General features: G+C 42.3%; 1 protein-coding gene across 9 annotated transcripts in view; it reads left to right on the forward strand.

Annotated features, from left to right (window-relative positions):
- The window catches only part of SPG11 (SPG11 vesicle trafficking associated, spatacsin), a 104,448-nt gene that overhangs the window by 67,241 nt on the left and 14,349 nt on the right, over positions 1 to 22,858 (forward strand). For all 9 annotated transcript variants that reach the window (XM_023539085.2, XM_064292020.1, XM_010599689.3 and 6 more), the window contains 6 exons: positions 1,985 to 2,147; positions 5,184 to 5,398; positions 5,971 to 6,724; positions 16,484 to 16,623; positions 17,498 to 17,696; positions 18,054 to 18,191. In XM_023539085.2, coding sequence (XP_023394853.2) covers positions 1,985 to 2,147; positions 5,184 to 5,398; positions 5,971 to 6,724; positions 16,484 to 16,623; positions 17,498 to 17,696; positions 18,054 to 18,191 — 1,609 coding nt within the window. The remainder of the gene's footprint in view (positions 1 to 1,984; positions 2,148 to 5,183; positions 5,399 to 5,970; positions 6,725 to 16,483; positions 16,624 to 17,497; positions 17,697 to 18,053; positions 18,192 to 22,858) is intronic.

Below are 22,858 nucleotides of genomic sequence, written 5' to 3' on the forward strand. Positions count from 1 at the left end.
TGATTCTCTCTGTGGCTGGGGCCCTCCCGCTACCTTCTCAGGGACCTGACTGCCGCTGCCCCAGCCCCTTGTGGAGGCCCACTGTTGCCGCCCCCTGCTCGCCCTCAGCCCTTTGGTTCTGTGGGTTTTTCTCTGATCACTTTCACTCTGCTTGCTGTCATCCCTCTTCCCAGAGCCACAGGGTTAGGTAAATAAGTAAGGAGTTAAAGATGAAGAGCTAATACCTTAACCCAGGCCAGTTTTCATAAGGACCTCTACGAGGATAAAGAGTAAAAAATTTAAACATTAGATAACTTTTGGCTCTCAAAGTCTGGTCAGGGTGGTTATAGGACCCACTCAGTAGTGATGTCTGAGCAAGAGTAAGTAGTGAATAACGAGCTGACTTCCAGTGTTGTTGTCTTTCTCGTAAACTAAAACAAACAAACAAAAAAACCGAACCTGATGGCATCGAGTTGATTCCAACTCAGCGACTATAGGACAGAGTAAAAGTACCCCAGAGGGTTTCCAAGGAGCAACTGGTGGATTTGAACTGCTGACCTTTTGGCTAACAGCCAAGCTTTTTACCACTACGCCACCAGGACTCCAAGGACATAGGAAAGAGAGTAAAGAAGGAACTCGTGGGCAGAACTGGGGGGAAAGCAGTAATGTGACGGAGGATTTTATAAGCCATTGCTTAATTTAAGGTCTTGGCAGTCTTGGGTAGTCCGTTTAAAGGGAATGTTGACTTCTAAAATCTACATCACAGCTAAAAAGCCTCTTTGCATATTAGGTTTATCCTCAGAGTGACTTTTATAGCGTGATCTGGCATATCTAGGAACAGGAAGTCAAAACTAGGGCCTAATCCAGTGCTAGGCACCAAAACGACGATAAAAAACACCAAACCCGTTGCTGTCGAGTCGATTCCAACTCACAGTGACCCTATAGGACACAGGAGAACTGCTCCGTGGGGCTTCCACGGAGCAGCTGGTGGATTTGAACTGCTGACCTTTTTGTTAACAGCTGAGCTCTCAACCACTGTGCCACCAGGGCTCTGTGCTAGGCACAGAGCTAATAAATGATAAATTTTTGGCCCCTACTAACACACAGTACATATTTTTTGAAACCAGAGAGAGAAGTTTCTTTTCTACTAAAAGGCCCGATATTTTTTGTGATTATGTTGTGCAAAGTCCAGAGTGAACAGCACTGTGGTGACTGGAGCCAGCACTTAGCCTTCCAAAAGTCATGAAGCGAAGGCCACCAACTAGGGGTGCAGTCACAGAAGAAGCATCATGTGAGAACACAGCACTCCTCACAGACACTAAAATCTGCCTTCTCCTTCAAGGTCTTAGATATTTTTGCCATCCCTACTCTCTCTGGGGTCATGGATGATCTTCCTGTTAATACCTTCAGCATTTCACTGAAATGGCATAAATCAAGGCTTCTTCACTGAGCTCCTTCTCTAATGAGAGCATACACTACAAGCAAACTAGTAGGTCCAGCTCTGCCATGTTACACAAGTCCCTGTAAGAGGTGTTCACGTGTAAATTTAAAATCTTCTAGACTCAAGGGCCGGGCCCAGATCCCTCTCTAAAGAAAACGCTAAGGAAAAGATGCCTGGTTAATTTCACGGTGACTCACAGGACTTAATTTGGCAGCCCCTTTAGTTTTTAACTGGAGGTACTTGTGTCCATTTACGTCATAGTCAGCATTTGTCTTCAGGGCTCTCCCAGCTCTGACTCCCACACGTGCAGCTTTCTGTGCCAGGACTTCCCACAATGAGACAAGGGACAGAGGTGCTGAGGAGTGCTGATTTTTGTCACTCTTCCGAGCGCCACTATCAAGAGAGAAATAGGGACCTAAATAACCCTACCCCTTTGTGATAGGAGACAGCTTTTGATGGTCTCTTGGTTTTCATAGATGTTTTCAATTATGGAGCTTTTGATTTGCTATTCCTGTGAAACCACCCCCACCCCCCCACGCCCGACCCTCTCTTCTTTTTTTGTAGCTTGAAACGGCAGCCACAAGGGTCCACCCTCTCATCCCTGCCTCATGGCTGAAGGAGCAGGTGTGTTTCCTTTTGAAGCTTATGCTGCAGCAGTGTAGGACCCAGTATGAACTGGAGAAGCTTTTACGGCTGTTTGTTGGCATAGAGCATCTCTTCTCTGGTGGTAAGACCATCCTGGTAGTTAAGTAGCTGTTAAGAAGTTAACTTCCTTAATCATGACAATATTTTGGAAGGCCGGTAAAGAAATGAAAATGCATGTGATAGGTAACATATTTCCAGTCCATAACTGAGTGTGAAGAGGTGCAGGAAACTGCAAAATCCTGGCTAAAGCACTCAGAACATAGTACAACAGGATATAACTTAAACAACCCGACGACTGCCTTCTCATTCCATGCAGTTGTCACATAGCCACATTTTCTCCTGACCCAGCCTCTCCCTTACCCTGTCACTATCATTCTTTTCTCTGGCAAATAACCGCAACATGTCATCGTTGCTCAGGGTTACAAACCTTGGTTCAAGAACACATAATTCGTTTTGAAATCTTCAGGGACAGTCACGCTCATTCTCTGCAGACCTGTTGGCAGTCTCTAAGCTTGTTGCTCATTAAATCAGCCAATATTGCCTTACCCCATTTTCCACTTGTTCCCAACTTCAGGTTTTTGTTGAATCATATATTCTTCTTCTACACTTGATTCTGACATTTTCACTACTAGGCTTATTTTATCACATTTCGAGTCACAGATGTTCAGCTGGGGAGCTCAGATTTGCACAGAACGCTGACAGAACGCAGGGCCTCCTGCCAGTGTGGTAGGCTGTGAGTCTGATGACTAAAAGGAAAGAGGGGTATTTCCAAAATGCAGTAAATTCAGCGTGGTGCTGGTTAGTACTATGTAGTACCAAACAATGGAGACTTAGAACATACAGGTATTTTCACTGATCTGAGGTGATTCGAATTTTTTTCAGAAATGGATTTTTTTGCCAGGATTATTCTATCCCTAAATAATTACAAGGATTGACTATGTTATTAACCTAACTTAATTACATGAATAAAAACATTATTACATGAATAAAAACATTATAGGTTAATAGTATTAACTATTAACTATAACTATAGGTTAATAGTATTAACCTGTAATGTTTTTATTCATGTAATTAAATTATTCTATTTTTATAGAATATTTGTGTTGTATGTATGTAACATGTATGTGCTTAGACAACAGATATATTTTTAAAAAACCTATGTTTTATACAACCTTCACCAGACTGACCCCAGAACAACTAGATGGTGCCCTGGCTAGCACTACTAGCTGCTGACAGGGATCACAATAGAGGGTCCCTGGACAGAGCAGGAGAAAAAGGCAGAGCAAAATTCAAATTCAAAAAAAAAAAAAAAAAAGACCAGGCTTGCTGGTCTGACTGAGACTGGAGAAACCCTGAGAATATGTCCTCTGGACACCGCTTTAACTCAGTACTGAAGTCACTTCTGAGGTTCACCTTTCAGCCCAGGGTTAGACAGGTCTATAAACCAAAAAAAAAAAAAAAAAAAAAAACCCACTGCCATTGAGTCAATTCTGACTCACAGAGACCATATAGGACAGAGTAGAACTGCCCCATAGGGTTTCCAAGGAGCAACTGGTGGAACTGAACTACCAACCTTTTGGTTAGCAGTCAGAGCTCTTAACCACTGTGCCACTGTAGGGCCACCAATAACACACGTGAGGAATGTCCTTAGTAGTTCAATTGTGTATATGAGACTGATGGGCACACCAGCCCAAAAACAAAGCGAGAAGGCAGGAAGGGACAGGAAAACTGGAGGAATGGAAACAGGGAACCTGGGTGGAAAAGGGAAGTGTGTAGACACATCACAGGCTTGGCAACCAGTGTCTCAAAACAATTTGTGTAGTAACTGTTTAATGAGAAAATAATTTGCCCTGTAAACGTTCACCTAAAGCACAATTAAAAAAATTAAAAACCTGTATTTTACGTGATGCCAGCAAAGAAAGCCAGCACGCCTGTACTGGTGGTTACTGCGCAGGGTGTCTCAGTGCCCTGGAAGCTCCCTCAGCAGACCATGGCCCAGCAGGTGGCCTTGGGAAATAGGCTTCTCTGGATTGCTCTACATCGCCCCCTCCACCCCCAATTGTATTGTAGGCCCTACCCAGACTGTTTGGAGGTAGGAGCAAACTAGCCACACAAGCTGTTGGCAGAGAATTCCTAATGTTACTGGACATGAGAATTTCCCAGGACATTAGAAGAGCTAGCTGGTCACCCTGGGTTAAGTAGATAGTTGTCAGGAGGATTGATTGGTGCTCCATTCTTAACACGGCGTGCCACGTTAGCGTCTGGGCCATTGGGGGCCAAGTTTCAGTTGTCCTACACGTTCTGTGCCTTGATCCACGTGATGCCTGCATTGAGTGAACGAATGAACAAATGGACAAATTTAGTCAAGGTAGGAGAGCATCCAGAAAGTAACGGGACTAGCCCGAGCACATGGCCAAAATTGTCCCGTGGTTGACTGATCTAGTACTGTGTACATAGCAGGCCACCAGCCCCTGCCTGTGTAGATAAAGCAGATATGTAGCTTGAGTTCATGTGTTAATCTCTTGAACACTTCTTCCTATAGGGCAGGCAAGTTTAGCCAGACTTTACTAATAATGTTTTTGCAGGGCAATTTTTGACAGTTTTGCTATATAGGAGCTGTCTTATGGCTTCCTCTGCTAGTCGGGCAGAATAGAAAAAGAGGTTTTTATTTTTCCTTTAACCGTATTACTACGCTAAGCATGCATATTCCCCCCCTCACCCGCCCTGATATTTAGCTACTTTTGAAATGCCATAGCAGTATTTTTTTTTAATTAATTTTTATTGTGCCTTAAGTGAAAGTTTACAGATCAGGTCAGTCTCTTACAAAAATTTACATACACCTTGCCATACACTCCTAATTGCTCTCCCTCCAATGAGACAGCACAGTTCTTCCTTCCACTCTCTCTCCTCGTGTCCATTCAGGTAGCTTCTGGCCCCCTCTGCCCTCTCATCCCCCCTCTAGACAGGAGATGCCAACATAGTTTCATGTGTCCACTTGATCCAAGAAGCTTATTCTTCACCAGTGTCATTTTCCATCCCCTGTTCCAGTCCCATCTCTGAGGAGTTACATAGCAGTATTGTATTGGTTAAGTGTTTCTACCCTCTTCTCCTGTTACAGGTCCGGATGTGAAGAAGCTGTGTGCCCTCAGCGAAGTTTTGAAGGGTACATCCATAGCCATCAGTCATGTCATTATTACCAGCTATAGCGCTGAGAGTTTTTGGCATGAATGTAGGTCCATTTTGGAAAGACTGCAGACAGAGGGGCAGTTTGCTTTGGCCAGGAGAGTAGCAGAATTAGCTGAGTTACCTGTGGACGGCTTGGTTATTGAAGAGGTATCTGTAGTCTTTTAAGTTATTTAACGTCTTAACTTTAAACCAACATTAAACAGGGAATCAAATAATGTATACCAACTATAGATGAGGCACACATTGCTTTCAGAAGTAGATGAATCTAAGATAGCCGTTACTGAAGATTGTATGCTTTAATATAATTACCCCACAGGGTATGCTATTGCTATTTTCTTTTGAACTATTTTCCTTTGAATAATTGAATATAAGGTAGCTTCCTCTTGAACTCCATAGAGAGTTGTTTTTCATACCTTAACTTTCCAGATAAAATATCCAGAGTCACCTGTAGCACAGGGAGTTTAAGTTAAGGGTGTGGAAAACTTTTCTGATACTCATGGTACCAGAATGAGGAATTACTTACTCAAAGTTTGATTTCCGAATAGTTCAGATACCCATTGAACTAGATTATAGGGAATGGTCAAGGGGACTTATGATAGCCAAGTCCCATGTTTTCTGATGATTTGGTTTTAACAAGTAAGGTATAGGTAGGGAGTGTTGACATTTATGATGCTTTTCATCTAGGAAAGGCTGAAATTCTCCTTGTTTAAATTTTACAGATAACTCAGGAGATGCAGACCCTAAAACACATCGAACAGTGGTCCCTAAAACAAGCAAGAATTGACTTCTGGAAAAAATGCCATGAGAATTTTAAGAAAAATTCCATTTCAAGCAAAGCAGCTTCATCCTTTTTCTCCTCCCAGGCCCTCCTGGCAGGCATGCCTCCAGCTGAGGAGCAGCGGGGCGCCGTCAAGGAGCGCCATCTGCTGCTCACCCTGGCGGGGCACTGGCTTGCCCAGGACCGCCCGGTGCCTGTGGACGAGCTGGAGGAGCTGGAGAAGCAGATCTGGCTCTGCCGTGTCACCCAGCACACCCTCGAAGGAAACCAGGGGGAAATAGAGCCCAGATTTTCTCGACAGATCTCAACTAGTGGCCAACTTTCCTTTGATAGCTTAGCCAGTGAGTTTTCCTTCTCCAAGTTGGCTGCTCTGAACACATCAAAATACTTGGAACTTACAGGTCTTCCATCCAGAGATTCATGTGAGAACAGACTGGATGGGAAGGAGGAGTCGTCACTGAACTTCTTGATTGGGCGCCTCTTGGATGATGGCTGCGTGCATGAAGCAAGCAGAGTGTGCCGGTACTTTTGTTTCTACAACCGAGATGTGGTCCTGGTGTTGCACTGCAGGGCGCTGGCCTCAGGGGAAGCTGGTGTGGACGACCTGCACCCCGAGGTCCAGGCTCTCCTACGGCATGCTGAGCTGCTTGAGGAAGAAGAGGAGTCTGGTGTGCCTCTGAGGAAAGGCCAAAGCAGTAAGTGAAGGAGATCTCACTGCCCTGAGTCTTAAATGGCACTGTTGGTAGCCCCTCTAGGAAGGAAGGGGCCCTTCTGGCATAGTAGCTACACTGACTTAGGGCAGAGTGACTCTTTTCCAGGCAATCTGTAAACTAGGTAATTCACTGGTTGATGAAGTAGAAACACTGTCTTTTAACTAGCTTTGTATTAAGGTTGAAGGGACTTCGTCTGACTTGTAGCTAGTTCAGTGAAATTTATTCTGTACAAATAATTGTGTTTCCAGTTGCACATTGGTAGTATGTAGAAATGTGATTGATTTTTGTGTGACTTTGCTAAACTCACATATTCTAGAATTTTTCTTGTAGATTCTTTGGGATTTTCTACTTAGATAATCATATTGTCTGCGAAAAAGAACTGTTTATTTCTGTCTTTGCAATCTGTATGCCTGTTCTTTCTTTTTCTTCCTTTATTGCACTTGCTGGGCCTTCCAGTATGATGTTGGATGAGAGTGGTGAGAGTGGCCGTCCCTGCCTTGTTACTGATCTTAGGGGGAAAGCATTCAGTCTTTCACCCTTAAATATGGTATTAGTTGTATGTTTTTTGTAGACGTGCTTTATCATTTTAGGAAGTTCCGTTCTGTTTCTAATTTTCTGAGAATTTTTATTATGAGTGAATGGATGTTGAATTTTGTCGAATGTTTTTTTCTGCATCACGTGATCTGATCATGCGGTTTTTCCTCTTTATACTGTTACCGTGGTGGATTACATTGATTTTGATTTCTAAATATTGAACCATACGTGCAGTCCCAGGATAAACCCCACTTGGATGTGGTACATTTTAAAGCATATATATATATTTCTGGATTCAATTTGCTAAGAATTGTTGAGGATTTTTACATCTATGTTCATGAGGAGTATTGATCTATACTTTTTTCTTTTTTTTTGTACTATCTTTGGTTTTGGTATTGGTAATGCTGGTTTCATAAAAACTTTTATGAAACATTTCCTCTTCTATTTTCTGGAAAATATCATATGGATTGGTGTTATTTCTTCTTTAAATGTTTAGTAGAATTTACCAATACAACCTTCTGAGTCAGGAAATGTCGTTTTTAACTTCACATTCAATTTCCTTAGTAATTATAGGACTATTCAGATTATCTGTTTTATCTTGTGTGGATTTTGGTTGTGGTTTTTGCGGAAACCATTTTTTCATACCTTCTTTTGGGTTATTTGAACTTTTTTTAGTATTTCATTTTAATTTACTTATTGTGGTATCGACTGGCTCTCTTTGTGTAGTGTTTTTAACAGTTATGGTTACTGTAGGGATTACATTATACATTCTTGACTTTTCACAAAACAAGACTCAATATTTTACCACCTCAAGAGGAGTAGAGAAACCTTACCACCATAAAGAGGAGTAGAGAAACCTTACCACCATAAAGTCACTTTACTTCCTCTCCTGTATGTTCTAGTTGTCTTATTATATCTACATGCATTGAAAACTCCATCAAACAGTGCTGTAATTTTTGCTTTCAACTCAAGGAGAAAACAGTCTGTGGTATTTACTCAACTATTTATAGTTTTTGTTGCTTTTCCTTCATTCCTGATGTTCCAGGTTTCTTTTGGGTCCCTTTCCTTTCTGTCTGAAGGATTTTCTTTAGTAATTCCTTTAAACTGTCTGCTGACAACTCATTCTCTTAGTTTTTTGTCATCTGAGAATGTCTTTTTTTTTTTTCTTTTTGTACTTTAGATGAAGGTTTATAGAACTAGTTTCTCATTAAACAGTTAGTACACATATTGTTCTATGACGCTGGTTAACAACCCCACGACATGTCAGCACTCTCCCTTCTCAACCTTGGGTCCCCTATTACCAGCTTTCCCGTCCCCTCCTGCCTTCTAGTCCTTGCCCAGGGCTGCTGTGCCCCTTTAGTCTCATTTTGTTTTATGGGCCTCTCCAATCTTTGGCTGAAGGGCGAACTTCAGGAGTGACTTTACTACTGAGCTGAAAGGGTGTCTGAGTATCGTACTCTCAGGGTTTCTCCAGTCTCTGTCAGGCCAGCAAGTCTGGTCTTTCTTTTTGAGTTAGAATTTTGTTCTGCATTTTTCTCCAGCCCTATCCAGGACCCTCTGTTGTGATCCCTGTCAGAGCAGTCAGTGATGGTAGCTGGGCACCATCTAGTTGTACTGGACTTAGTCTGGTGGAGACCATGGTAGATGTGGTCTGTTAGTCCTTTGGACTAATCTTTCCCTTGTATCTTTCATTTTATTCATTTTTCCTCACTCCCGAAGGGGTGAGACTGGTGGAGTATCCTAGATGGCCACTCACAGGCTTTTAAGACCCCCGATGCTACTCACCAAAGTAGAATGTAGATCATTTTCTTTATAAACTATGTTATGCCAGTTGAGCTAGATGTTCCCCAAGACCATGGCCCCCACAGACCTCAGCCCAGCAATTTGGTCCCTCAGGGAATTTGGATGTTTGGTTGCTTTTTGGTGATGGAGCTTTCGTGACCTTTACTTGTACAAGTTGTGCTAGCTTCCCCAGTACTGTGTACTGTCTTAGCCTTCACCAAAGTTACCACTTATCTATTGTCTATTTAGTGTTTTTCCATCCCTACCCAACCCCTCCCTCATAACCATCAAAGATTGTTTCTTTTTGTGTGTAAACCATTTCAGCACAGTAATGGTCTCATACTATATTTGACCTTCTGTGATTAACTTGTTTCACTCACCTTAATGCCCTCCAGATTCATCCAAGTTATTAGATACTTCACAGATTTCATCATTGTTCTTCATTGTTGTGTAATACTCCATTGTGTATATGTACCACAGTTTATCCATTCATCTGTTGATGACTATCTAGGTTGTTTCCATCTTTCTGCCGTTGTGAACAACACTGCAGTGAACATAGGTATGCGTATGTCTACGCGTGTGACAACTCTTATCTCTCTAGGATATATTCCTAGGAGTAGGATTGCTGGATCATATGGTATTTCTGCCTCTTGATTTGTAAGGAAGTGTCATATTGTTTTCCGAAATGGTTGTATCATTTTGCATTCCTACCAGCAGTGCATAAGAGTTCTGATCTCCCCGTAGCCTCTCCAGCATTGTTATTCCCTGTTTTTTTGATTCCTGACAGTAATGCGGTGGCAGGGGGCGGTGGGGCGGGGCAGGGGTGGTGAGATGGTATCTCATTGTGGTTTTTTGATTTGCATTTCTCTAATGACTAGTGATCGGGGAGCATTTCCTCATGTGTCTGTTGGCTGCTTGAATGTCGTCTTTGGTGAAATGTCTGTTCATTTCCTTTGCCCATTTTTTAATTATTTGTCTTTTTGTTATAGAGGTGTTGGATTTTCTTGTAGATTTTAGACATTAGACCTTTGTCTGATTTGTAATAGCCAAAATTTTTTTCCCAGTCTGTAGGTTCTTTTTTACTCTTTTGGTGACATCTTTTGATGAGCATCAGTGTTGAATTTTTAGAAGATCCCAGTTATCTAGCTTATAATCTGGAGTATGTTTGTTCTTGGTTGTGATTTGTATCCTGTTAAATGCTGTGTTCTAGGCTTCTAGCATTGATCCTATTTTTTCTTCTATGAACTTCATAGTTTTTGGCTTTATATTTAGGTCTTTGATCCATTTTGAATTTTTGTAGATGGTTTGAGGTGTGGGTCCTGTTTCATTTTTTTGCAGATGGCCATTCAGTTGTGCCAGCATCATTTGTTAAAAAGACTGTTGTGTTAGTTACCTAGTGCTGCCATAACAGAAATACCACAAGTGGGTGGCTTTAACAAAGAGAAATTAATTTTCTCACAGTCCAGTAGGTTACAAGTCCAAATGCAGGGCATCAGCTCCAGGGGAAGGCTTTCTCTCTCTGTCAGCCTTCTCATCAATGTTCCCCCAGACAAGGAGCTTCTTCATGCAGGGACTCCGGGTCTAAAGGACGTGCTCTGCTCCTGGTGCTTCTTTCTTGGTGGTATGAGGTCCCCAACTTTCTGCTTGCCTCCCTTTCCTTTTATCTCTTGAGAGATGAAAGGGGGTTCAGGCCACACCCCAGGGAAGATCTGTTTACTTTGAATCAGGGATATGGCCTGAGCAAGAGTGTTACATCCCACCCTAATCCTTTTAACCGCAGGCAGAGATTATGATTTTTAATACATAGAAAAATCACAAAATGGAGGATAACCACGCATGGCCTAACCAAGTTGACACATATTTTTGGGGGACATAATTCAGTCCATTACAGCTGTCTTTTCCCCATTTGATGGACTTTGGGGCCTTGTTGAAGATCAGGTAACCATAGGTGGATGGATTTACATCTGGGTTCTCAAGTCTGTTCCCTTGGTCAGTGCATCTGTCTTTGTACCAGTACCAGGCCGTTTTGACTACCATAGCTGTATAGTAGGTTCCTGCGGTCAGATAGTGTGAGTCCTTATACTTTATTCTTCTTCTTCAGTAGTGCTTTACTTATCTGGGGCTTCTTCCCCTTTCCATATAAAGTTAATGATAAATTTTTCCATCTTTTTAAAAATGTTGTTGATATTTGGATTGGGATTGTATTGTATTTGTAAATCGCTTTGGGTACAATTGTCATTTTCACAATGTTGAGTCAACCTATCTATGAGCATGGTATGTTTTTCAATTTATGTAGGTCTCCTTTGGTTTGTTGTATTTTTTTGTGGTTTTCTTTGTATAGGTGTTTTACATCCCTGGTTAGATTTATTCCTAAGTATTTTATTTTTTTAGGGGCTATTATAAATGGTATTGTTTTTGTGATTTCCTTTTCAGCATTCTCTTTATCGCTGGATAGGAATCTAACTGATTTTTGTATGTTTATCTTATATCCTGTTACTCTACTGAATCTTTCTATTAGTTCCAGTAGTTTTCTCATGAACTCTTTGGGGTTTTCTATTTATAGTATCATATCATCCGCAAATAGGGACAGTTTAACTTCTTCATTACCAATGTGGATGCCCTTTATTTCTTTTTTTTTATCTTATTGCTCTAGCTAGGACTTCCAGCACAATGTTAAATAAAAATTAAATAGGAGTGGTGATAAAGGGAACCCTTGTTTGTGTTCTCAAGGGAAATGTTTTCAGCCTCTATCCATTAAGAATGATGTTCGTTATTGGTTTTGCATAGATGCCCTTTATTATGTTGAGAAATTTCCCTTCTATACCTATTTTATTGAAAACAAAAAACAGTCCTTGTCAGATGCCTTTTCTGTGTCAATTGAGGTGATCATGTGATTCTTTACGTTTATTTATGTGGCGGATTATGTTGATTAATTTTCTAATGTCAAACCATCCTTGCATACCTGGTATGAATCCTGCTTGGTTGTGGTGTATTATTTTTTTGATATGATGCTGAATTCCATTGGCTAGAATTTTGTTGAGAGTTTTTGCATCTATATTCATGAGAGATAGCCCAGTAACCCAGTGCTGTTGAGTCTTGGTCTGTAATTTTTTTTTTTTTTTTTGGTGATGTCTTTGCCTGGTTTTGGTATCAGGGTTATGCTGGCTTCGTAGAATGAATTTGGAAGTATTGCTTCCTTTTGTATCTTCTGAAATAGTTTGAGTAGTACTGGCATAAACTCTCCTGTGAATGTTTGGTAGAATTCTCCAGTGAAGCCATCTGGGCCAGGGTGTTTTGTTGTTGTTGTCGTTGGGAGTTTTTTTAATTACCTTGTCAATCTCTTCTCTTGTTATGGGTCTGTTCAGATTTTCAGCATCATTTTGTGTTAGTTTGGGTAGGTAGTGTGTTTCTAGAAATTTGTCTGCTTTTCTCTAGGTTTTCAGGTTTGTTGGAGTATAGATTTTCATAATACTGTGTTATGATGCTTTTAATTTCAGTTGGGTCTGTTGTAATGTCCCCCATTTCATTTCTTATTTGGGTTATTTGCATCATCTCTTTTTTTTGTTTGTAAATTTGGCCAGTGGTTTGTTGATTTTGCTGATCCTTTCAAAGAACCAACTTTTGGTTTGTTGATTCTTTCTCTTGTTTTTCTACTCTCTATTTCATTTATTTCTGGTCTGATCTTTATTATTTACTTTCTTCTGGTGGCTGTGGACTTCTTTTGCTGTTCTCTTTCTATTTGTTCAAGTTGGGTAGCTAATATTTTGATTTTGTCCCTTCTTTTTTGATGAGTGCATCTATTGCTATAAATTGACCTCTGAGGACTGCCTTTCTTGTGTCCCAAAGATTTTGGTATGATGTATTTTCATTCTTATTTGATTCTAGGATTTTTTTTTTTTTTAATTCTATCTCTGATTTCTTCTATTACCCAGTGGTTTTTAAGCAGGGTGTTATTCAGTTTCCATGTAATTAATTTTTTTTTCCTCGCTCTTCCTGTTGTTAATTTCTACTTTGATGGCGTTGTGGTCAGAGAAGATACTTTGTATTATTTCAGTGTTTTGGATTTTGTTGAGGGTTGCTCTGTGGCCTAAGATACGGTCTATTCTGGAACGTGTATTGGAAAAGAATGTGTACTTTGCAGCTGTCAGGTACAGTATTCTGTATATGTCTATGAGGTCAAGTTGGCTGATTGTGCCCTTTAGCTCTTTTGCATTTTTGTTGAGTTTCTTTCCAGATGATCCGTACTTTACTGAGAGTGGTGTGTTGAAGTCTCCTACTATTAACGGGGAACTTCAATTTCTCTTTTCAGTGCTGTTAGAGTTTGTTTTATGTATTTTGGAGCCCTGTCATTGGGTGCGTAGATGTTTGTTATGGTTGAGTCTTCATGATGGATCATCACTTTAATCGTTATGTAGTGCCCTTCTTTGTCTTTTATGGTGGATTTTGCTTTAGTCATTTTACCTTAGTATTGCCACTCCTGATCTTTTTTGGTAGTTATTTGCTTGATATATTTTTTTTCTATCCTTTGGTTTTTAATAATTTTACATCTTTGTTTATAAAGTGTGTCTCTTGTAGATAGCATATTGATGGATCTTGTTTTTTTATCCATTCTGTCACTCTCTGCCTCTTTATGGGTCCATTTGGGCCATTTACATTCAGTGGAATTATTGATAGGTGTGACTTTATTGCTGTCACTTTGTAGTACGACATTTTCTTTGTTCCTCTTACTCTTCTGTGCTGAGTTCCTTTTGTTTGTGGGTTTCTTTTTCATTACGTCTGTTTTTGTAGATTTTGTTTCCATTGAGACTTTACGTTTTTCTTATTTATTTTGATGAGTAGGTTTGTTAACTTTCTTTGTGGTTACCTTGAAATTTACCCGTATTATCCTGGGTTTGAACACGATTACTTGGTATTGCCTTGCCTTCATCTCCATTAGAAAGTTCTATATCTACACCATTTATTCCCTCTTATTGGTCTGATGTTATTGTCATTTACAGATTAACTTCTCTGTCTCCCTGTTGCAATTCTTTTGGTTTTGGATAGTCCTTGAGAGTTCATTTCCTAGGTTGGTATCTGGCTGGTACAATCTTGCATCCTAGATTCAGGCCGTGGTCTAGTGTTGTTTGTTGTCAGACCAAAGGTCTCCCTTTAATAATTCTTGTAAATTTGGTTTGATTTTTACATATTTCCTTAATTTCTGTTTACCTGGAAAAGTCCTAATTCCACCATCATATTTGAATGAGAGTTTTGCAGGATATATTATTCTTGGTTGGCAGTTTTTCTCTTTCAAGGTTTTATATATGTCATCCCATTGCCTTCTTGCCTGCATGGTTTCTGCCAAATAATCCAAGTTTAGTCTTATTGTTTCTCCTTTGTATGTGGCTTTTTTTTGCGAGCTGCTTTCAGGGTTTTTTCTTTGTCTGGTTACTGGGTGCTTGTCTCCTGCTGGGAACTTTGTGAAGCTGCTTTCCCATACTCCCTGTCCACCAATCTCCATTGTGGGCGAGATGAATCCAGAGGCACGGATGTTGCACTTCCTGGCCGGCTGAGCTACTGCTGCCAGCCGGGAAGTGCGGAGGTAGAGCAGTGGGGAGAGGATGGGGGGTGGGGGTGGGAAAGCGTGTGTTGCTGGTTACTGAGTGTTCTGTCTCCTGCTGGGAGCTCCGTGAAGCTGCTTTCCTGTGCTCCCTGTCTACTGATCTCCAACAAGAGTCCAAGATGGCAAATCAATGCTGTGTTAGCCAATAGGGGACCTCTGCACATGTCTTGCCTTGCTCTCTGTTCTCTGTCAGTTTCTTATTCCATTCAGTGTTTGGCTGAGTTCTTTCTCTCTTCATTTGACACTTCAGTTCCAGGAATGACACTTGTCTCTGTTTTACTTAGTTTTTTGAGTCTTTGCTGTGGAGAGATAGTGTGGTGCTTCTGTCTATGACACCATGTTGGCCAGAAGTCTCAGAGTGTCTCTATTTTATCTTCATTCCTGACAGATATTTTTGTCGGACATATAGAAAATGAGTTCTTTTCTTTCAGCACTTTAAAAATGTACCACTTCCTTTTGGCCTCCATGGTATTTAATAACTACTTTTGGGCAAGTGATAGGAGGACAGAGCAAAAAGTTACAGCGGTTCACTCTGCCTGCTTGGGGAAAGAGCTGCTTCATCAGAAAAGGAAGTTCCTCTCTGAGTTCTGGCTCTTCTGGCCATGTAGTAGCCTCTGCCACCAGCACCTGCGGATTGCCTGGGAACTGGGCGAGAGAGCAGGGCACAGAGAGGCCCTTCCTGCTCCTTGAGCCACTACTGAGGGCTTCTTCTGGGGCTCACACTACACTTCAGCCTCTCCTGGGTTTCAGGATGCTGCATGCCAGCTGCGGGGGTGGGGCGGTGTTAGTGCCTGGGAAACAAAACGGTGAACTCACTGCCCACCCGAAGATACTTCAGTTCTAGTCTTCTTCCTCAGTCCACCAGCTGCTCTTTACCTTTAGAGTCCTCGTAGAGCTGCTTCTGTCCAGGACTGGCAGTGGACCTCAGCGTGAGAGACCGGGTAGAGTGCGCGTACTCCATCTTACCTAGAACACCACTAAAAGCCATTGAAGATCTGGGCTGCATTGTACTTTTTTGTCTCTGAAGAACCTTTTTCTTGCTAAATGTTTTAAATGCAAAAGTATTACAGGCTTAGTGTAACAAAGCACGTGATACAGAAATCCACAAAGTAAAAAGTGAGTCGTTTACACATTTGACCCCATCCCCACCAATGGAACTCCCTGAAGGGGTGTCTTTTACACACACGCACACACACACAGACTTTATTTTTTACAAAAATGAGATTGTCATATTGGTCAACAGCATTCCCCTGTCAGTACATGCAGATTGACCTCATTCTTTTTAATGGCTGCAGAGTATTGTACTGTATAGGTATACCACAATTTATCTAAGAATTCTTTATTGATGTACATTTAAATTTTCTTAACTAGGAATGAGTTTTAATTTTACTACACCTTTGAGGCACCTGCTCAGACAGTCCTAGGTTTTTTGATTTGCATTTGAGAAGAACCCCGCCGAGCATGTGGAAGATTGATCTGGGGGACAGCTGCAGCCCTCAGGTGCAGACCAGGAATGCTTTAACAAAGGCAGCCGTTAAAGAGTACAGTCGGCTAGACCTGGCAGTGTGTGAGGAGGTCTGGCGGACATCTTTGGTGCTGGTCTTTGGAGTGTTCAGTAGGTGGCATGTGAGATGTTCGATGCACCCTGGGCTGGGATTTCCTGGAAGAAGGCAATGAAAGCAGTGAAAGTGGGGTCCTGTCCGAAGTGGTCCCAGACCAACGGGGAACCATGCAGGGCGCTGCGAGCATTTAGGCAGAGGTCAGACAGGGCTGGGGTGCCTTAGCCTGCCAGCCTAGCATCTCCTTCAGCCTGTGTTTACTTCCAGCTTCAAGTTTGGATGCTCAGTCCTTGGTGATGGCACCCCCCAGCGACAAAGTGTTGGCTGACCTGAAAACTCTGACAAGCAGATGCCGCCACGGGAAGAACTTCTGCCGGCAGGTCCTCTGTCTCTGTGAACTTGCTCAGGTTTGTGCCAGAGGGCGGGCGGAGCCCCCCAGGAAGCTCTTCTCTGAGGAGGGAAGGAAGTGGGAAGTGGGAGATTTTGGGCCTTGCCACACCAGCACTTCAGGTGGTAAGAGTGAGCAGCGACTAGAGTGCTTACCCGGAGGCTGACACCCATAAGCCATCTCAGAAATAGAGGCGCGGTCACTGGTCCCATGCCAGGGAGATGGGGTGTACTGGCTGCAGCTTGCCATCCAGAAGCTGGGGTGAAGCGTTTGGCTCCTGTGAGCCCCTGCTGCTTCACCTGTAAACAGTGACTAGTCCAGGAGGGCCCGTCCAGCCCCGAGGTGCCATGATTGCTCAGAACTTTCCAGATGGGAGCACCTACAGCAAGTTTCAAAATAAAATGGGATGTGAGGACTATGACGTTGGGAATCAGGGCAGCCAGGGTTTGCCTGTGGCTTCATGCTGGCTTGGGGAGAAAACAGTAGACTGAGTGGAAGGGGAAGAGCATGGGAGAGATAAGCTGAGCGTTGCAGCCCTTTGCCTTGAATGAGGCGCAGAGACGTCTTTGGAAATTGAGAGCTTTGCTGCTGCTGTGGGAACGATATGGAGGGGGCTCTTGACTTTTATTCACATTTCTTCTGTTTGATAATGTTAGAAAAGCTCAATGTTCAGAAACACAGTGTCACCTGATGTTTTCTGAAGACAAGCCTTTCTTTTGCTTGCATTTGGCTTGGTGGAGTGATAGAAAGGGCTAGAACACAGCATTTGTTCTTCTAAGGTTCCTGCTCAGAAACGATGATGTCTGTCCACACCAGATTTCAGGAAGGGCTGTCTTTCGCTAGCTTTTTCCTGGCTCCTAACAGTGCCGTGACTGGCTCTGCCTTCCTCTCAGGAGCTGGGCTGTTCCTACACAGATGTCGCCGCCTGGGACGGCGAGGCCGTGCTGCGGGCGACCTTGGCCTCTCAGCAACCTGACCGATGCAGGCGAGCCCAGGCCTTCATCAGCACCCAGGGCCTTGAGCCGGACGCTGTGGCTGAACTAGTGGCCGAAGAGGTGACACGGGAGCTGCTGACCCCATCAGAGGGAGCAGGTGACCTGCCCCCAAGCCTGTCCAGGCTCTCAGGCAGCGTTTCAGGTTCCCAGTGTTACGGGTTTGGATGTTGTGCACACGTACATCCTTCATGGTGACCTCTTGTTTCCAGGTTACCCTGGTAGGAGGACACATTGCCTTTATCTGTTGCTATTTTATTTTTTTCTGAGGATGCATTGGCTGTGCCTCTCTGAGTGAGAGCATGACCACGGGGCTCACCATGAGGAGACCTGCCTGGAGAGTTCCTGGTGCCCGGGCCTCAGCAGAGGGGCCTCCTGGCAGTGGGCCCTCTCTCTCCCCCTGCTCCCAGCTCACTCATGGCAAAACCAGAGCCTTTCTCCTCATGTTTCTATTCAGGACATAAGCTGATGTTCCACCCTGCAGAGGAAAGCCAGACATTTCTCCATCTGACCATGCTGTGTCAAGACCCCACCTTAGTGGGCATGAAGTTGTTGGATAAGATCTCTTCTGTTCCCCATGGGGAACTGGCTTGCAGTAAGTTGTTGGCCTTTTTCTTACATGTTTTGGGCCCAAACAGGTCCCCCAGGAAGTCCCCCAGAGTCAGTCTTTCCAAACTCACTTTGGGTCATTGTTCTTCCTCTGGCTCCCTACCCCTCCAGCATAGTGTAAGTTCTTGGTAGAAAACTATAAGTTCATTGAATAAAATGTAGAAAATAGGGAAAAGCACTCCAAAATTTCATTCACACAAAAAGGTAACCTTTTAATATTTGATGTACTTACCTTACTTTACTCTTACATAACCCTGAAAAGTAGATATTACTGTCCCCTTAGAAGTAAGAAAACTGAAGCTTAAAGAGGTTGATTAACTTATAGTTAGGAAGTGGCACAGCTGGTTATTTGACTCCATCTGTGATTTCAAAGCCTGCTCACTTTCTGCAGTGTCTCGGTCATCACAGTCATTCAGTAGTTTGTGCGTCTCTGATCTTTTTCTGTTTTCAAAAATGGCATTGTACTGTGCATATTTATAATTTTTTACTTTATGAATATACTGTATCATTAGCATTTTCCATGTTACTGTAATGTAATTTTTAATGGTTATGATTATACAGTATTCTTTTTTATTTTCAGTATTTTCTTCTATATAATTTATAGTATTTTTTGTACCATTCATGGGACTTTCAGATTGCTTCCAATTTTCTGCTATTTCAAACACTGTGATGAACATCCCTTAGAGACGAATCTCTGTGCACATCAGGATTCCTTCCCTAGCATAGATTCCCGATTCAGTGGGAATGCCTATTTTTAAGGCTTTTGAATAGCTATTATCTAAACTCTCACACGTGTCTGTCAGTTTGTCATACTGTGGCGGCTTGCATGTTGCTGTGAAGCTGGAAGCTATGCCACCGGTATTCAAACACCAGCAGGGTCACCCATGGCAGACAGGTTTCAGCACAGCTTACAGACTAGGAAGAAGGACCCAGCAGTCTACTTCTGGAAAGAATTAGCCAGTGAAAACCTTATGAATAGCAGTGGAACATTGTCTGATACAGTGTCAAAAGATGAGGAAAGTTGGAAATCGTCAAAAATGAAATGGAACGCATAAACATTGATATCCTAAGCATTAGTGAGCAGAAATGAACTGATGTTGACCATTTTGAATCGAAAAATCATATGGCCTATTATGCTGGAAATGACAAAGAGGAATGGTGTTGCATTCATCATCAAAAAGAACATTTCAAGATCTATCCTGAAGCAACACTGTCAGTGACAGGGTAATATCCATACGCCTACAAGGAAGACCAGTTAATACGACTATTATTCAAATTTACGCAGCAACCACTAGGGCCAAAGACAAAGAAATTGAAGATTTTTAGCAACTTGTGCAGTCTGAAATTGACCAAACATGCAATCAAGATGTATTGATAATTACTGGTGATTAGAATGCAAAAGTTGGAAACGAAGAAAGGTACCTTTTTTCACCAGCATAAATGGTGACTATATACGTACACCTCACCAGATGGAATGCACAGGAATTGAATTAACTACATCTGTGGAAAGAGATGATGGAAAAGCTCAATAACATCAGTCAGAATAAGGCCAGGGTCCAACTGTTGAACAGACCATCAGTTGCTTATCTGCAAGTTCAAGATGAAACTGAGGAAGATTAGAACAAGTCCACAAGAGCCAAAGTACAACCTTGAGTATATTCCACCTGAATTTAGAGACCATCTTAAGAATAGATTTGATGCATTGAACACTAATGACTGAAGACAAGACAAGTTGTGGAATGACATCGGGGACATCATACATGAAGAAACTAAGAGATCATTAAAAAGACAAGAAAGAAAAGACCAAAATGGATGTCAGAGGCGACGTCTCTCTGAAACGTGCTCTTGAACATAAAGTAGCTAAAGTGAAATGATGAAATCACAGAGCTGAACAGAAGATTTCAAGGGGCAGCTCGAGAAGACAAAGTGTTATGATGACATGTAAAAGACCTGGAGATAGGAAACCAAAAGGGAAGAACACACTCAGCATTTTTCAAGCTGAAAGAACTGAAGAAAAAACTCAAGGCTCCAGCTGCAATGCTGAAGGATTCTACAGGGAAAATATTAAAACGATGCAGGAACCATCAAAAGCAGTGGAAGGAATACACAAAGTCACCATAGCAAAAATAATTGATCGATGGTTAACCATTTCAGGAGGTAGCATATGATCAGGAACCGATGGTACTGAAGAACGAAGTCAGAGGTGTATTGAAGGCATTGGCAAAAACAAGGCTCCAGGAGTTAACAGAATACCAATTGGGATGCAGTGCTGGAAGTGCTCACTTGTCTATGCCAAGAAATTTGGAAGACAGCAACCTGGCCAGCTGACTGGAAGAGACCCATATTTATGCCTATTCCCAAGAAAGGTGATCCACCTGAATGTGGAAATTATCGAAGAGTAGCACTAATATAACACACAAGGAAAATTTTGGTGAAGATTATTCAAAAATGGGTGTAGAAGTACATCAACACAGAACTGCCAGAAATTCAAGCCAGATTTAGAAGAGGACATGGAACAAGGGATGTCATTGCTGACGTCAAATGGTTCCTGGCTGAAAGCAAGAATACCAGAAAGATGTTTACCTGTGTTTTATTGACTTAAAAAAAACCCTAAACCCATTGCCTTTGAGTCAATTCTGACTCATAGCAACCCTATAGGACAGAGTAGAACTGCCCCCATAGAGTTTCCAAGGAGCGCCTGGTGGATTTGAACTTTGAACTGCCGACCTTTTGGTTAGCAGCAGGTAGCACTTTATCACTGTGCCACCAGGGTTTCCATTTTATTGGCTAGGCAGAGGTATTTGACTGTGTGGATCATAATAAATTATGGATAACATTGCAAAGAATGAGAATTCCAGAACACTTAATTGTGCTCACGAGGAACCTGTACATAGATCAAAAGGCAGTAGTTTGAACAGAACAAGGGGATACTGCATGGTTTAAAGTCAGGAAAGGTATGTGCCAGGGTTGTATCCTTTCACCATGCCTATTCAGTCTATATGCTGAGCATATAATCTGAGAAGTTGGACTATATGAAGAAGAATGGGACATCAGGATTAGAGGAAGACTCATTAACAACCTGTGTTACGCAGGTGACACAACCTTGCTTTTGAAAGTGAGGAGGACTTGAAGCACTTACTGATGAAGATCAAAGACCACAGCCTTCAGTATGGATTACACCTCAACATAAAGAAAGCAGAAATCCTCACAACTGGTCCAGTAAACAAAATCACGTTTAACGGAGGAAAGGTTGAAATTGCCAAGGATTTCATTTTACTCACACCCACAATCAGCACCCACGGAAGGAGCAGTCCAGAAATCAAAACACATGCTGGTCGGAATGTCAAATGGTACAACCACTTTGGAAATCAATTTGGCGCTTCCTTAAAAAGCTAGAAGTAGAACTACCGTACAATCCAGCAATCCCACTCCTTGGAATATATCCTAGAGAAATAAGAGCCTTTACATGAACAGATATATGCACACCCATGTTCATTGCAGCACTGTTTACAGTAGCAAAAAGATGGAAGCAACCAAGGTGCCCATCAATGGATGAATGGATAAATAAATTATGGTATATTCACACGATGGAATACAACATATCGATAAAGAACAGTGAGGAATCCGTGAAACATTTCATAACATGGAGGAATCTGGAAGGCATTATGCTGAGTGAAATTAGTCGCAAAAGGACAAATATTGTATGAGACCACTTTTATAAGAACTGGAGAGGAATAGTTTAAACAGAGAAGAAAATATTCTTTGATGGTTACAAGGGTGGGGAGGGAGGGAGACGGGTATTCACTAATTAGATAGTAGACAAGAACTATTTTAGGTGAAGGGAAAGACAACACACAATACAGGAGAGGTCAGCACAACCGAACTAAACCAAAAGCAAAGAAGTTTCCTGAATAAACCGAACGCTTCGAAGGCCAGAGTTGCAGAGTCGGGGGCCTAGGGACCATAGTTTCAGGGGACATCTAGGTCAATTGGCATAATAAAATCTATTAAGAAAACATTCAGCATCCCACTTTGGTGAGTGGTGTCTGGGGTCTTAAATGCTAGCAAGAGGCCATCTAAGAAGCATTAGTTGGTCTCAACCCACCTGGAGCAAAGGAGAATGAAGAACACCAAAGACACAAGGTAATTATGAGCCCAAGAGATGGAAGGGCCACATAAATCAGAGACTACATCAGCCTGAGACTGGAAGAACTAGATGGTGCCTGTCTAGGGAACAGGACAGAATCCTTGAAGGAGCAGGAAAGCAGTGGATTGCAGGCCTCAAATTCTCGTAAAAAGACCAGACTTAATGGTCTAAGACTAGAAGGATTCCGGGGATCATGGTCCCCAGACTTTCTGTTAGCCCAAGACTGGAACCATTCCCAAAGCGAACTCTTCAGACAGGGATTGGACTAGACTATAAGGTTTTTATAAGACAGAAAAGACACAGGTGAGGAGTGAGCTTCTTGGCTCAAGTAAACACATGAGATTATGTGGGCAGCCCCTGTTTGGGGGGGAGATGAGAAGGCAGAAGGGGACAGGAGCTGGCTGAACGGACATGGGGAATACAGGGTGGAGAGGAGTGTGCTGTCTCATTAGGGGTAGAGCAACTAGGAGTACATAGCAAGGTGTATATAAATTTTTGTGTGAGAG

Source organism: Loxodonta africana, chromosome 10, assembly GCF_030014295.1.
Source record: "Loxodonta africana isolate mLoxAfr1 chromosome 10, mLoxAfr1.hap2, whole genome shotgun sequence".
In the NCBI taxonomy this organism is placed as follows: Eukaryota; Metazoa; Chordata; class Mammalia; order Proboscidea; family Elephantidae; genus Loxodonta; species Loxodonta africana.